The 11,576-nt window shown below is 41.7% G+C and overlaps 1 protein-coding gene across 2 annotated transcripts; it reads right to left on the bottom strand.

Moving 5' to 3' along the window:
* Window positions 1-260: 260 nt before the first annotated feature.
* LOC123641830 (5-hydroxytryptamine receptor 3C-like) lies at window positions 261-6,130 on the bottom strand. 2 transcript variants are annotated; one of them, XM_045556766.1, is made up of 9 exons: window positions 6,064-6,130; window positions 4,646-4,812; window positions 3,318-3,362; window positions 2,763-2,872; window positions 2,323-2,492; window positions 1,985-2,145; window positions 998-1,202; window positions 620-835; window positions 261-490 (listed from the first exon to the last, which is right to left on the bottom strand). In XM_045556766.1, the coding sequence occupies exons 1-9, from the start codon at window positions 6,128-6,130 to the stop codon at window positions 261-263; spliced, it is 1,371 nt and encodes a 456-aa protein (XP_045412722.1). The 2 variants fall into 2 exon arrangements, with proteins under 2 accessions (XP_045412722.1, XP_045412730.1); XM_045556774.1 differs by lacking the exons at window positions 1,985-2,145; window positions 2,763-2,872; window positions 3,318-3,362; window positions 4,646-4,812; window positions 6,064-6,130 and having other exon boundaries at window positions 965-1,202; window positions 2,323-2,454.
* Window positions 6,131-11,576: the final 5,446 nt, after the last annotated feature.

Below are 11,576 nucleotides of genomic sequence, written 5' to 3'. Positions count from 1 at the left end.
AAAGGGGTTTATTGGGGTGATCCAATTTAGGACTTACTTCAGGAACCTGAATCATGAGGCGCCAGGGCAGCAGGACCCATGGTAGGGCCGAGGGGGCTGATGGCATGCAGGAGCAAGGGCCTCACTTTTGGAGGGCAGAGGAAACTATCCAGGTCTGGTCTGAAACTGTGCAGAGGACTGGATTAAAAATGTGGTGGTTTCCAGGGCATGAGAGCCTGGCAAGAGAAGCTCCAGATGGAGGTTTCCAGGTGGGCACCAGCCTAGGTGTTCCAGAGGCCGATGACCGTGAGGATGGAGGAGGCCATGAAGAGCAGGTAGAGGCGGAAGAGCAGGGTGTCCATCATGTGGCTGAACTGCACCCACAGCTCCACCCTGTGCTGCTTCTGGGCCTCCTGCTCCCGCTGGGCCCTTGTCCATCCTGAGCCCCCAGCCACCTCTGCCTCTCCAGGGCCTGGTGACTTCTCCACCAACTCTACTGGCTCCTTCAGGCCTTGGAAAGGACAGAGACTCAGCCCTGGGCTGTGAAGGTCACCCACCCAGGGAGGGAGGCAAGGAGGGAGGCAGGGGCAGAGAAGTGAGGGTGTGGGAAGACCAAGTGTGGGGGGCTGACTTTCCTCACCAGGCAGCTGGGTGGTGGGGAGACCCAGGCCCTCATTTCCCTTGTGGGGCGCAGTGGGGCAGCATTTCCTTGGGCAGGTGCAGTGCAGCAGCAGGGAGTGGAGCCAGCTTGGCATGGGTGGGGGCTGGGTGGTGGCCAGGTGCAGCAGGTAGGTGATGAAGACGGTCTCCAGCAGGCTGAGCACCATCAGTGACAGGCACAGGGCAAAGTAGACACCTGAGGGCAAAGCAAACTGTAAATAAAACAGAACTAAGTTCTTGTTATGTCTCTATCCCAAAGCCAGTCTTCCCTGAGAGCCCCTTCCCTCCTTAATGAGAGCAGCAGCTGGTCCCTGTCCTCTGCTGCCTCTGCTTCTCCAGAGAGTGGGAGGAGCCATACTGATGAGGGGGGTGCCGCTGGCAGGGAGCAAGTCATTCATCATGAGCAGGAAGACGTTGTAGCCCAGCAGGAGGGTTATCTTGAATGGGGCGCGATTCCCACTCTCTGCAGGTAGGTAGAAGCTGAGGGCGTCGATGGCAACCAGAAAGCCACTGGGCACCAGGAGGTTTATGATGTAGAGCGTGGGCCTGCGCCTGATGGCTACCTGGCAGGAAGGAAAGGGAGAGACAAGTAAGGAGAAGGCTGGGAGGCTGCCAGGCCAGGTAAGAGCAAAAGCTGGGATTTGTCCCGCACCAAAGTGTCCAGTGAGGAAATGTTCCCTCCCGTCCCTCTCACTGTCCTCTCCATCCAAAGACATCTCAAGGTTTGATTCTGCCATGCCGTTTATCACTGAAACTATCTCATTCCTTCTTAGCCCAAGCTGTCAACTTTCTGCACTTAAATTTTTATTCCTACCGATGTGTTCTTACCAACACTGTGGGACCAGATACTTAGGTATCATGTGCATTCTATCCTTTTGTATCTGCTCGCTTTTCTCATCAAGGTCTAACCTCTACGACTCTGTAGCTGGACACTTAAGACCAGTCGAAGGCAAAGCAGATAGTGACAGATATTTGGGGGTTATCAGGATTTGGAATCATAATATCCCTAAGATAGTGTTTCATAACTCTTTCTATCATATCTTTAAAAAAATAAACAAACATTCCTGCTCTCTAGAAATTTCTGATAGCCCTAGAGGAATGGGAAGCTCACCTTCACTGTGAATTATTGGCACAGAAGTGTTGTTTTTTCCTCAAAGAGAGATTTATTTGGTGAATATTTCCTGAGTACCAGGTATTGTTCTAGCACTGGAGATTTATCAGTGAAAAAAGTGACAAAAATCCCTCCCTCCGTGGAGCATCTTTCTTGTGGGATAGCCTACATTCTCATGGAGGACATAAGCTATGACTCTTAGGAGAAGATCACAAGCAGGGCCCCTGAGCTCACGTAGAAAATGATTTGGTCGTATTGGTTGGAGGACACGGTCATCTTTATTGCTCTCTGGGTGATACCCAGAAGTACCCACTCCCCCTTGCTCTGAATGAGGTTCCGCGATGTGTTTGAGAGCTCTTGCACTTCCGTCTCCATGCTCAGGACCACGTTCTCCACTGTAAAGGAGACGCAGACAACTCAGCCTCCCCAAATTCTCCCACGTCCCTTGCCCACACTGAGTTTCCTCACTACCGAGCTTCCAGATCCCCTCACTGTTCCCAGCTTTCTGTCCTCCTCTCACCCAAAACCCTTTCTCTGCCTCTCAGCAACCTACTTTAATGAGCCTCACTCACCTGTGTAGGCAAACGAGCTAAAGGAGAGCGTGCAGTTCTGTTCATCAAAGGGGAAATAGAAGATGTCCAGTTTACAGATGGTGTCCACCCGCATTGGCTTATTATATTTGGTGTGACCTTCACTGTTGACATAAGCCATGAGACCTGCAGGTGTCCGATCCACATTCATGCTGTATGGGAGAAGGACAGGGAGGTAGGTGCTGTGGGCTCCCCATCAGACTTGGCCTTCTTTCTCTCTCAGGTCACCCCATTCCTGGGCTCCAGCTCCACTCGTATGACTTCTACCTCCCGCCCACTGCCATGTTCTTGGGGTTTGTAAGCTCTGCAGTTCAGACCCTGCTCCCTTCTAAGCTGAGTCTGTGGGTGGCCCCTATTGGTTACACTATGCTCTTCCCTGTAGATGTGGTCTCCTTCTTGGTTTTTTTGGCCCTGAAACTCACAACTCCTGGATGAACATATCTGGAAGCCACAGGTTCTCAGTCGCTATGCTGAGCTTCTTGATGCCCCCACATTCATCTGGGTTCCACCTGATGAATGGATTGTGCCAGATCTAGAGGAAACCACAGCATGAGATAAACAGGATGAGGGAACTAGTTTTACTCTTGCTCTGTCTGCTGCACTTTATCTTCCTTTTTTCACCCATTTCTTCACTCTCCCATCTCCTCTCCAGTGTCAGCTGTCATACTGCCACCGTCTTGCTTCTTCCACTTCTACCTCAGTGTTCTAAAGGAGCCTGTGAGCTTGGCTCTGGATTCTCCAGGACGGAGCCAGTGAAGGATTGGCTTCCATGACCTTCTCCCTGTGCCCCATCTCTGCCCTCCTAAACTGGCAGAACAATCAGAAAGTTTGGTGTTTTTGCTGTTGGTCTGACTGTTTGAACTTGTCTAATTTATGGATATTCTCAGCTTTATGCAATATAATCTGCAAAGTTGGACCCAGGAGTAGAAAGAGGCAGGTACCACAGTAAAATACAGGGGAAACTGAGTTTATCATACCATACTGAGCCACAGGAATGATGTCATCAGTTGAAGATGTGCATCCTGGAAAGACAGTTTTCATTCAGGATCATTAACTCCAGGAATACAAGTCCAATGCCACCACCTTCCCCTTGATTGTTTCCTAGGTTGTTCCACGTGGCAATTAAGATTTTAAATCATAAAATGTAGATCAAAACATGAAAAATGTAGATCAAAACAACCCAGGGTACATGGGAAATGTAAGTGAAAAACCCAGTATGAGGGCCCATTGAGAATATGTTTCTTGTGGAATGTTCTAAGAAAGAACAGGTTTTTACCTGCAGTGATGTCATTGCAGCATTCTTTATCATGTCTCTCCACCTCAAAGAATGCACCTTTAATTTTTTAACACTTTTAAAAATCATATTTTTCTACTTTTATTGTAATAAAATATATATAACATAAAATTTACTATCTTAACCATTTTAAGTGCACAGGTCAGTGGCATTAAATATATTCATACCGTCGTGCAACCATCACCACCATCCATTGCCAGAACTCTTTTCATCTTGCAAAATGAAACTCTGTACCCATTAAATAGTAACTCGCTATTCTGCCCTCTCACCATCCCCTGGCAACCACCATTCTACTTTATGTCTTTATATAAGTAGACTCGTATAGTATTTGTCTTTTTGTGACTGGCATATTTCACTTAGCATAATGTCCTCAAAGGTTCATCCACATTGTAGCACGTGTTAGAATTTTCTTCCTTCTTAAGGCTAAATAATATTCCATTGTATGTATGTACTACATTTTATCTATCATTTGTCGATAGACACTTGGATTGCTTCCACATTTTAACTATTGTGAATAATTCTGCTATGAATATGAGGGTACAAATAACTTTTTGAGACCCTGCTTTCACTTCTTTTGAGTATACACCCAGAAGTGGAATTGTTGGGTTGTATGGTAATTCTATTTTAAATTTTTTTGGCAAACCACCATACTGTCTTCCATAGCAGCTGCACCAGGTTACCTCCCCACCAGCAGTGCACGAGGATTCCAATTTCTCCATATCATCACCAACACTTGTTATTTTCTGTTTTTTTTTTTTAATAGTAGCCATCCTAATGGGTGTGAAATGGTATCTTATTGTAGTTTTGATCTGCAATTCCTTAGTGATTAATAATGTTAAATATGCATCTTTTCATGTGCTTATTGGCTATTTGTAGAAATGTCTATTTAAATCCTTTGCCCATTTTTTAGTTGGATTGTTTGGTTTTTTTGTTGAGTCTCTAATTTTACAAAATCTAATCAGAGGACCACTGCTCACCACTAGACCACTCCAATGTTGGGTGAAGACTTACCACTTTTAGGATGGCAGACAGGGTAAAGGAGATGTTGACGTGAGTGGGGACACTGTAGTTGATGACTGGACGGAAGGCCTTTCTGTCAAACACTGCTTGGAAGGCAGCAGGGTCCACCCCATGCTGGTCAAAGCCTGAGCAATTGATGGTGAAAGTGTCACCTCTTCCTGTAGAGAGCAGAGACCCTGTGAGAGGAGCGCCAGGGCCGGGGCCCAGGGAGAGTTTCTGCCCAGAGAGAAAACAGGGGGCACTGGGACAAGCATACGAGCTCCTCCTTCCTGGTCCAGGGAGAGTGGGCTGGGCGGTAGGCAAATGGTGGAAGTTGATGAGGTGAGCTGAGTCAAGGAATCTGTTCTCAATTCCATTATTTCTGTCTCCATGCAAAACTTGTCCAGATGTGTATGCAAACTCAGCCCTGACCACCGCTTTACAGTGTCCTGCTATGTTCTTGATAATCTTACCACAAACCTCTCCACCTTCACTCAGTGTCTTTCCATTGCTCCCCTCTGCCTTTGAGCCATGTAGGCGATGTCAGTGACAAATTTCTCAATCCTAGTTCTCCTCCACATTATATTAATAAGGCATAGATGGTCATAAATTAATAAGGGAAGTAATCTGGTAGGTTGTCTGAGACATATGGGAACTTAAAGAAGCAACCCAGTTTTTCAATTTAATGAGTATTTACTGTGACTCTACTATGTGCTGTGATTATTCTCCTCTAACACTCAGCAGTCTTTATCACCAAGACTATCTTAAAGACAGTTCCTTGATACCCACTTTATACCTACCTCCTTCCTAGTCATACTTTGTGGAGTATAAACAGATAATTGCTTGGTAACATCCTCTGGTAGAGTCCATTTTTATCTCTCTCTGATGTTGCACTATCCCTCATTGTTCACTTTGATTAATGTACAAGAAAAATACTCTAGACCGGGCAGATTATAATGAAAAAGTTTCCCTCTGCCACAACAGATCTTCTAATCCACCTCCTTCCCCTTAGGATCTTCTCTGGTCCATTTCATTTAGCTTCAAGAGAGCTGAGAAAGAAGAATTTTCTTTTTCTTAACATTAGTTGATATTCAGAAACCATAGGAACAGGTTATATGCATGGCAAGAGAGATGTGGGGAAGAAGAGGCCAACAGAAGCATGGGGAGTGGAGAAGTAGCCAAAGAGAGGAGCCAACTCATTGTTAGGATCCTAGGAAGAGGTTCAAAGCTGTCAAAGTCATGAGTTTTCATCTTTACCAAAATTAATGTCCAATCATTGACTATCCAGGTATAATAAAAGCTTATTATTTTTACTTATTAATTGTATAATATTAACATATTATTTTTACATAACAGTTTTATATTAATAGAAACTCTCTGTTTCCTAGGAGTTATACATCTGCTCTGCTGTTGCTGTTATGCTGTCCTACCTTGCAGCAGCAGGTGGAGGATGAAGCAGAGGAGGAATCCTTTCCCATGGAGCCAGCCCCTTTCCATCTTCCTCTCCTTGCCTCTTCTCTGGGAACTTGCTGATGATGTTAACCTTAAAAGACTTCAGGCCACACCTTGAGCCCTACCTTTGAATAATACAGGTGTCAGGTGGCATTAACTACCTCTCTAACAAGCATCCTTGGTGACAAGAGAATGTCATGGAGGAATAACTCACCCTGTGCTCCAACTGGGCCTGAATCTAGTCTCCAAAAGTAATCTGGCAAATCAGTTTGGGAAGAAAAAAGCAAAAATAGATAGTCACTGGAGCAGTGTTAATGGCCTCCTCATACTTTAAAGTCACTCTGGCATATTTAATGCATCACTGAAAAGGCATGTATAACTACCACTGCCTCCAAGTGGAACGTGCAGTTGTTTAACCTTGCTGCCATCTTTCAAAAAAAAATGTATGTGTGGGATGTTTTTTTGTAGAATCAACTTGAGACACTGAGGTTTTAAACATGACTTCAGTACTGACAAGTCTTAACTTTTGATTCTTAGTGTGCACCAGAAGCAATTTGGACCCAAGTCTACTGAATGAAGAGAGTGAGTGATTAATGGGGTAGGAGATGGCTGACTTATGATTTTAAAGAAAAGATCATGAGCTATCAGCCTAAAAGCTTATGTTATTTTTGACCCTGCTATTGTTTTTAAGAAATTAGTTAGTTGTCCAACACTTAAAAATGGAGAGGTTTCACATAAAAACTGTAGTTTTGGTTTCATTTGAAAAATAAGATCTAGCAACAGTGGGCTCATATTTCTGCTTGACAACGATCTGCCAGAGATAAGTGGTTAAGCTCTTTGGAGGAGCATATTCTTTCTAGGTCATCACAGTCTCCATCTCCTGCTACTCTCTAATACTTGGCTGGCTCCTCTCATGTATGTTACCTGCTTGGCTTCTGTAGGTGTTTGACTTTGCCTTTGGTTATTAAGATTTTCTTGTACAGCCTGGGGAAGTAATTTCAAAATACCATTCCATGCCTAGGTAATCAGAGATCTTATTAGATTTGGGCTGTGCAGTTATTTGGTTCATGGTGGAAACCAGAACCAAAGTTATCAGTGGTTTAACCTGTTTTGTTCTAGAACTATTTCTGGCAGGGAAGGCTTTAGGGAAGATAATCAGTGGCTTAGAGAACAAAGAGAGAGCAATTGCTTCAATGAAGAGGCTTTACAAATTGAAGTAGCATAATACAACACGAAATGTCTAAGACCAAATCCTTTCTGCAAGAGTCATGTCACCCTCTCTCAGCCTTAGTTTCCTTATCTCTAAAATTGGGGTAAAAGCTATCTTGCAGGGGTCTTATGTGGTTTGAGATAATGTATGTATAGGGCCTTGCCCATCTTAAGCAATTAATAAATTGAAGCAGACATAACAGTAAAAATGACAGTGATAGCTATCCTGTCTAGCCTGAGATTGCCCAGCTTGCTCCAGACTAAATGGAATATTCTGTACATAAAACATCTGGGTTGACTGTAGTTCCTGTGAGCAGAGAGCCCTTTTCTCTCAGCCTCACTCAGCTAGATACTGTTGGGATTCACCCTTCTGCTCATCTCAGCATCACTCTTCATCAGTGGAGAATCCCTTCCCCTTTGGCAAGTTTGTTTGTCATTTTGTTTATTCGTTTTTCAAAAAAGGTGACTTTGGATTAGCATTTGCCAAAGCATTTTCTGCAGAACACTAGTTTTATAGGATGTTTAATGTTGTTTCTAAAAAATTATTTTTGTTATTTCATGTTCATATAAGTCTGAGAAATGTTGAATTAAACAATGCTAACCAGCTTTCATTGTTGTAGGATTTCTCAGAGTATTAAGTTAAATATTAATGTGAATTTTGAATACCATATACACAATTTCCCAAACTTAGTTGACTTTGGAAATTCTTAACTTTCAGGATATCTTGTAGGACTAGTATTCCATAGATTATTTTTGGGAAACACTGCTTTAGGTAAATAGAAATCTAGAAGAAAAAACAAATAATTGGTCTCAAACTTGCTACAGATAGAACATAGAATGCAAGTAGCATACATGTAAATAAATCAAGAAATTTTTAAAAAACTAAAGAAGTATTTTAAAACTTGAAGATTGATTAGAACTGTAAGAAGCTATAAGCAAGTAGAAAGTAAAATAGATATAAGTTTCAAGCTATTTCTGAATGCCTGAGCAATATAAACTTCAACTGACTCCAGGACTCTTTTTTTTTCCTTTTCCTTTAGATCAATGACCTACCAGCTTCAGGCCACATGTTGTCTACCTAGATCTAATTTTAGGATGAAAGTTTTTTGTTTTTTTTTTTTTTTGAGATGGGGTCTCACTCTTGCTCAGGCTGATCTTGAACTCTTGACCTTGAGTGATCCTCCCACCTCAGCCCCCCCAGAGTGCTAGGTTTACAGGCGTGAGCCACCACGTCCAGCCTAGGATGAAAGTTTTAAAAGATGATTTGGTATCATTACTTCTCAAATATGCCCACTCAGTAACATTAGTAGCTGAAAAGCAATGCTGATTTTTCTCAGCAGTAGTCTCTTACACTCAATAAAGCATATAATTTGTGTTTCAAGAATACATATTTTTTCCTCAATGGGCTCAAGAGTTGAATTATTTTGATTGAAAAGTAAGTGTAGCCTGCATGAATTTTTAATTTTCTTCAACTGACATTCATGCCAATAAGTTGTTATCACCAATGTAGACCAAAGTTGTCTATCTCTTCTTCTGATCAAAAGCCCACATTTATAAAGCAAAACACTTGAGAAGTTCTGGAGAATGAATGAGAGTGACCATTCTTCTAAGTCTGCCTAAGATCTGTTTTTTGGATAAGGCTCCATCTTGGCTAGACTATTGGTTCTGGCTTCTCTGGCTTAGAGGGACCCTGTTTCCTCCTACGTAGTGGCCTGAAAGATACCCAGTCCATACTTCACTATAACATGGCAGAATTCTCCGTACACATCTTGTCATTACAGGTGTTAGACATACTATGTCATTTTATTCAATAATTGTGTCATTTATTGAATAATTTCTAATTGTCATTCTGGGAGTATTAAAATCCCAAGACCTGTCTATGGGCTGTGATGTGTATTATTTTAGCTGAGTAGATTTAGAAGGTTGTTCTGGGTGGAAGGAACGGCTAGAGTAAGAACATGGAAATTATGGTGTTGTGGAGACCTCAGATTTGACTAGGAGAGTGAGAGATGAAGCTGCAGTATTATGTCGGGCCAGATCACGGAAGGAGTCGCATACCAGGCTAAGATTCGGTTTCAATCTACAGCCCAGTGTTTCCCAAGCTCAAATAAGGTTCAGACCTCTTTTAAAAGAAGAACAATTCTTTCAAACCCCTGATGTTGACTTGTTATTTACATTATAATATTACTTAAATATGTCCATTTATAAAACCACGTACAAAGTCTTTATGCTTATAGCTCTTATACCACCATAAAGTTAAAATAAATTTATAAGTTATATACATGCAAGACTATAAAATCTACACAATACTAATTTAGTGTGGTGGATAATATTGTTTTGCTAAAATAAGATAATTGCTGGCAATTTTTTTCCTCTTTTTAACAAGGAGCTAATTTTTGAACACCTTTTTGTTGGGCCAATCAATCTAATAGTGCATCTCAATATAATAGTACGTAAAAATTTAAGAAACAATTCTTCATTTCATACCCTTACTGATGATGAAATAAGGTAAGAATGAAGTAACAAGAGAAGTTGCTACTACAAAGTGGGAAATGTGTAATACTTCTCTTCATGACATGAGTGTGTGATATGACTTACCATAACATGCCTATACTACTGTGTACTTTATGAAGACTCAGTTTCTCTCATTGCAGTTTTCCATGAAAATCCTGTGAATCCTTTGGCTGTATAACATGCTATGATGTCATCTGGCTTTCATTTGGCATTGTTTACAACTTAAATCCTCTTCTAATTGCCTGGGACCATTAAAGAGCTGCCTTATTCTTTCACACTGCATTGTTTCCATGATGTCAGATAAAATATTGGTGTATTAAATGACTTAAAAGAAAGGTCTTATTCCATGAAAATTCCTTTCACTGCAAAATTGATCTGCAAAAGAGAACTTTTGTCTTTATAACATGGCAACATGAGTGCCACAGCAGATGTGGGGTGATCGTTATCATTTGACATTAGCTCCTGACAAGCTGGGTAGAGGAGGGTGTCAGGAGGCTACTGTAGTGGAGTACTTCTGCCAGTGAGCAGCCTGCCATCCATCCAGTTCTATAACCAGGAACCTAGGTGTTACCCTTGAAACCTCTTTTTCTCATTCCACTGTATCTATTATTATATAATCCATCAACATGTTCTGTTGATTTTACCTCTTAAATTTCTCTTGAGTCCATCTACTTCTCTCCATCTTTTCCAACATATTAATGATCCTAGTCCAAGCCACCATGATCTCTTTCCAGCAGGACAACAGTCACTCCTAGCTGGCCTCTTCTCTCCAATTCTACTGGGTCTCTAGTTCTTTCTCTACTCTGCCAATGACAGTGCAGTTTTCAAAATGTAAATTTGATTTCTCAACTCTTAAGCTATTCACCCTTTAAAATCTTTCAATGGTTGCCTTTTGCTCTTCCTCTAAGGACCTGTATCATGTTCTATAAGGCCTTTGGAGATGCTCCCTGCCTTCTACCACCACCTGGCTTTGTTATTGCCTCTGCTTGGATTGCTGTCTTCTCTCCCACATCCACTGCCTTCACTTCACTAATTCTTATTATCCTTCAGATGTCATATGTAACTCCTTTTCTAGGATTTACCACAGTTATAATTTAAATTTTGATTCATGTTTATTTGGGAGTCTAAGCCCCATGAGGGCAGGAAACTTGTCTGTTTTAGCTCCATTGTATTTCCATTAATAGTGAATGAATGAGTATATTTAGTGTATTACACAACACAAATATTATTTAACAACACACACAGCTCTGTATTGCAACACAGATTCTCTAGCCCCTTGCCTGAGGGTTGGAGAATATCACTCCTCCATCCCCGCAAACATTTCACAACCCAACATTTCAAGGAGGCTGTGTTTTATAATCAATATCATGTAAATAAGTCAAGTATTAGGTTGGTGCAAAAGTAACTGCAGTTTTAGCATTGTTGAAATGTGCCATTTGATATTGGAATACATTCTCAAATAAACGTGGTTATATTATACATCATTTTAATGAGCATTTCTCCCTTTATGTTTTTGTGCTAATGACTTATAACTTGCTGTTTATATTTATTTTAGACTATGGAAATGATGTTAGACAAAAAGAAAATTCCAGTGATTTTCTTATTCAAGTTCAAAATGGGTCATAAAGCAGAGGAGACAACTTACAACACCAACAACGCATTTGGCCCAGGAACTGCTAGTGAACGTACAGTGCAGTGGTGGTTCAAGAAGTTTTGCAAAGGAGACGAGAGCCTTGAAAATGAGGAGCACAGTAGCTGGCCATAGGAA

The sequence above is a fragment of the Lemur catta genome, chromosome 1 (genome assembly GCF_020740605.2).
Source record: "Lemur catta isolate mLemCat1 chromosome 1, mLemCat1.pri, whole genome shotgun sequence".
In the NCBI taxonomy this organism is placed as follows: Eukaryota; Metazoa; Chordata; class Mammalia; order Primates; family Lemuridae; genus Lemur; species Lemur catta.
The sequence above is the reverse complement of the archived record's forward strand: the minus strand, read 5'-3'. Positions and strand labels throughout refer to the sequence as shown.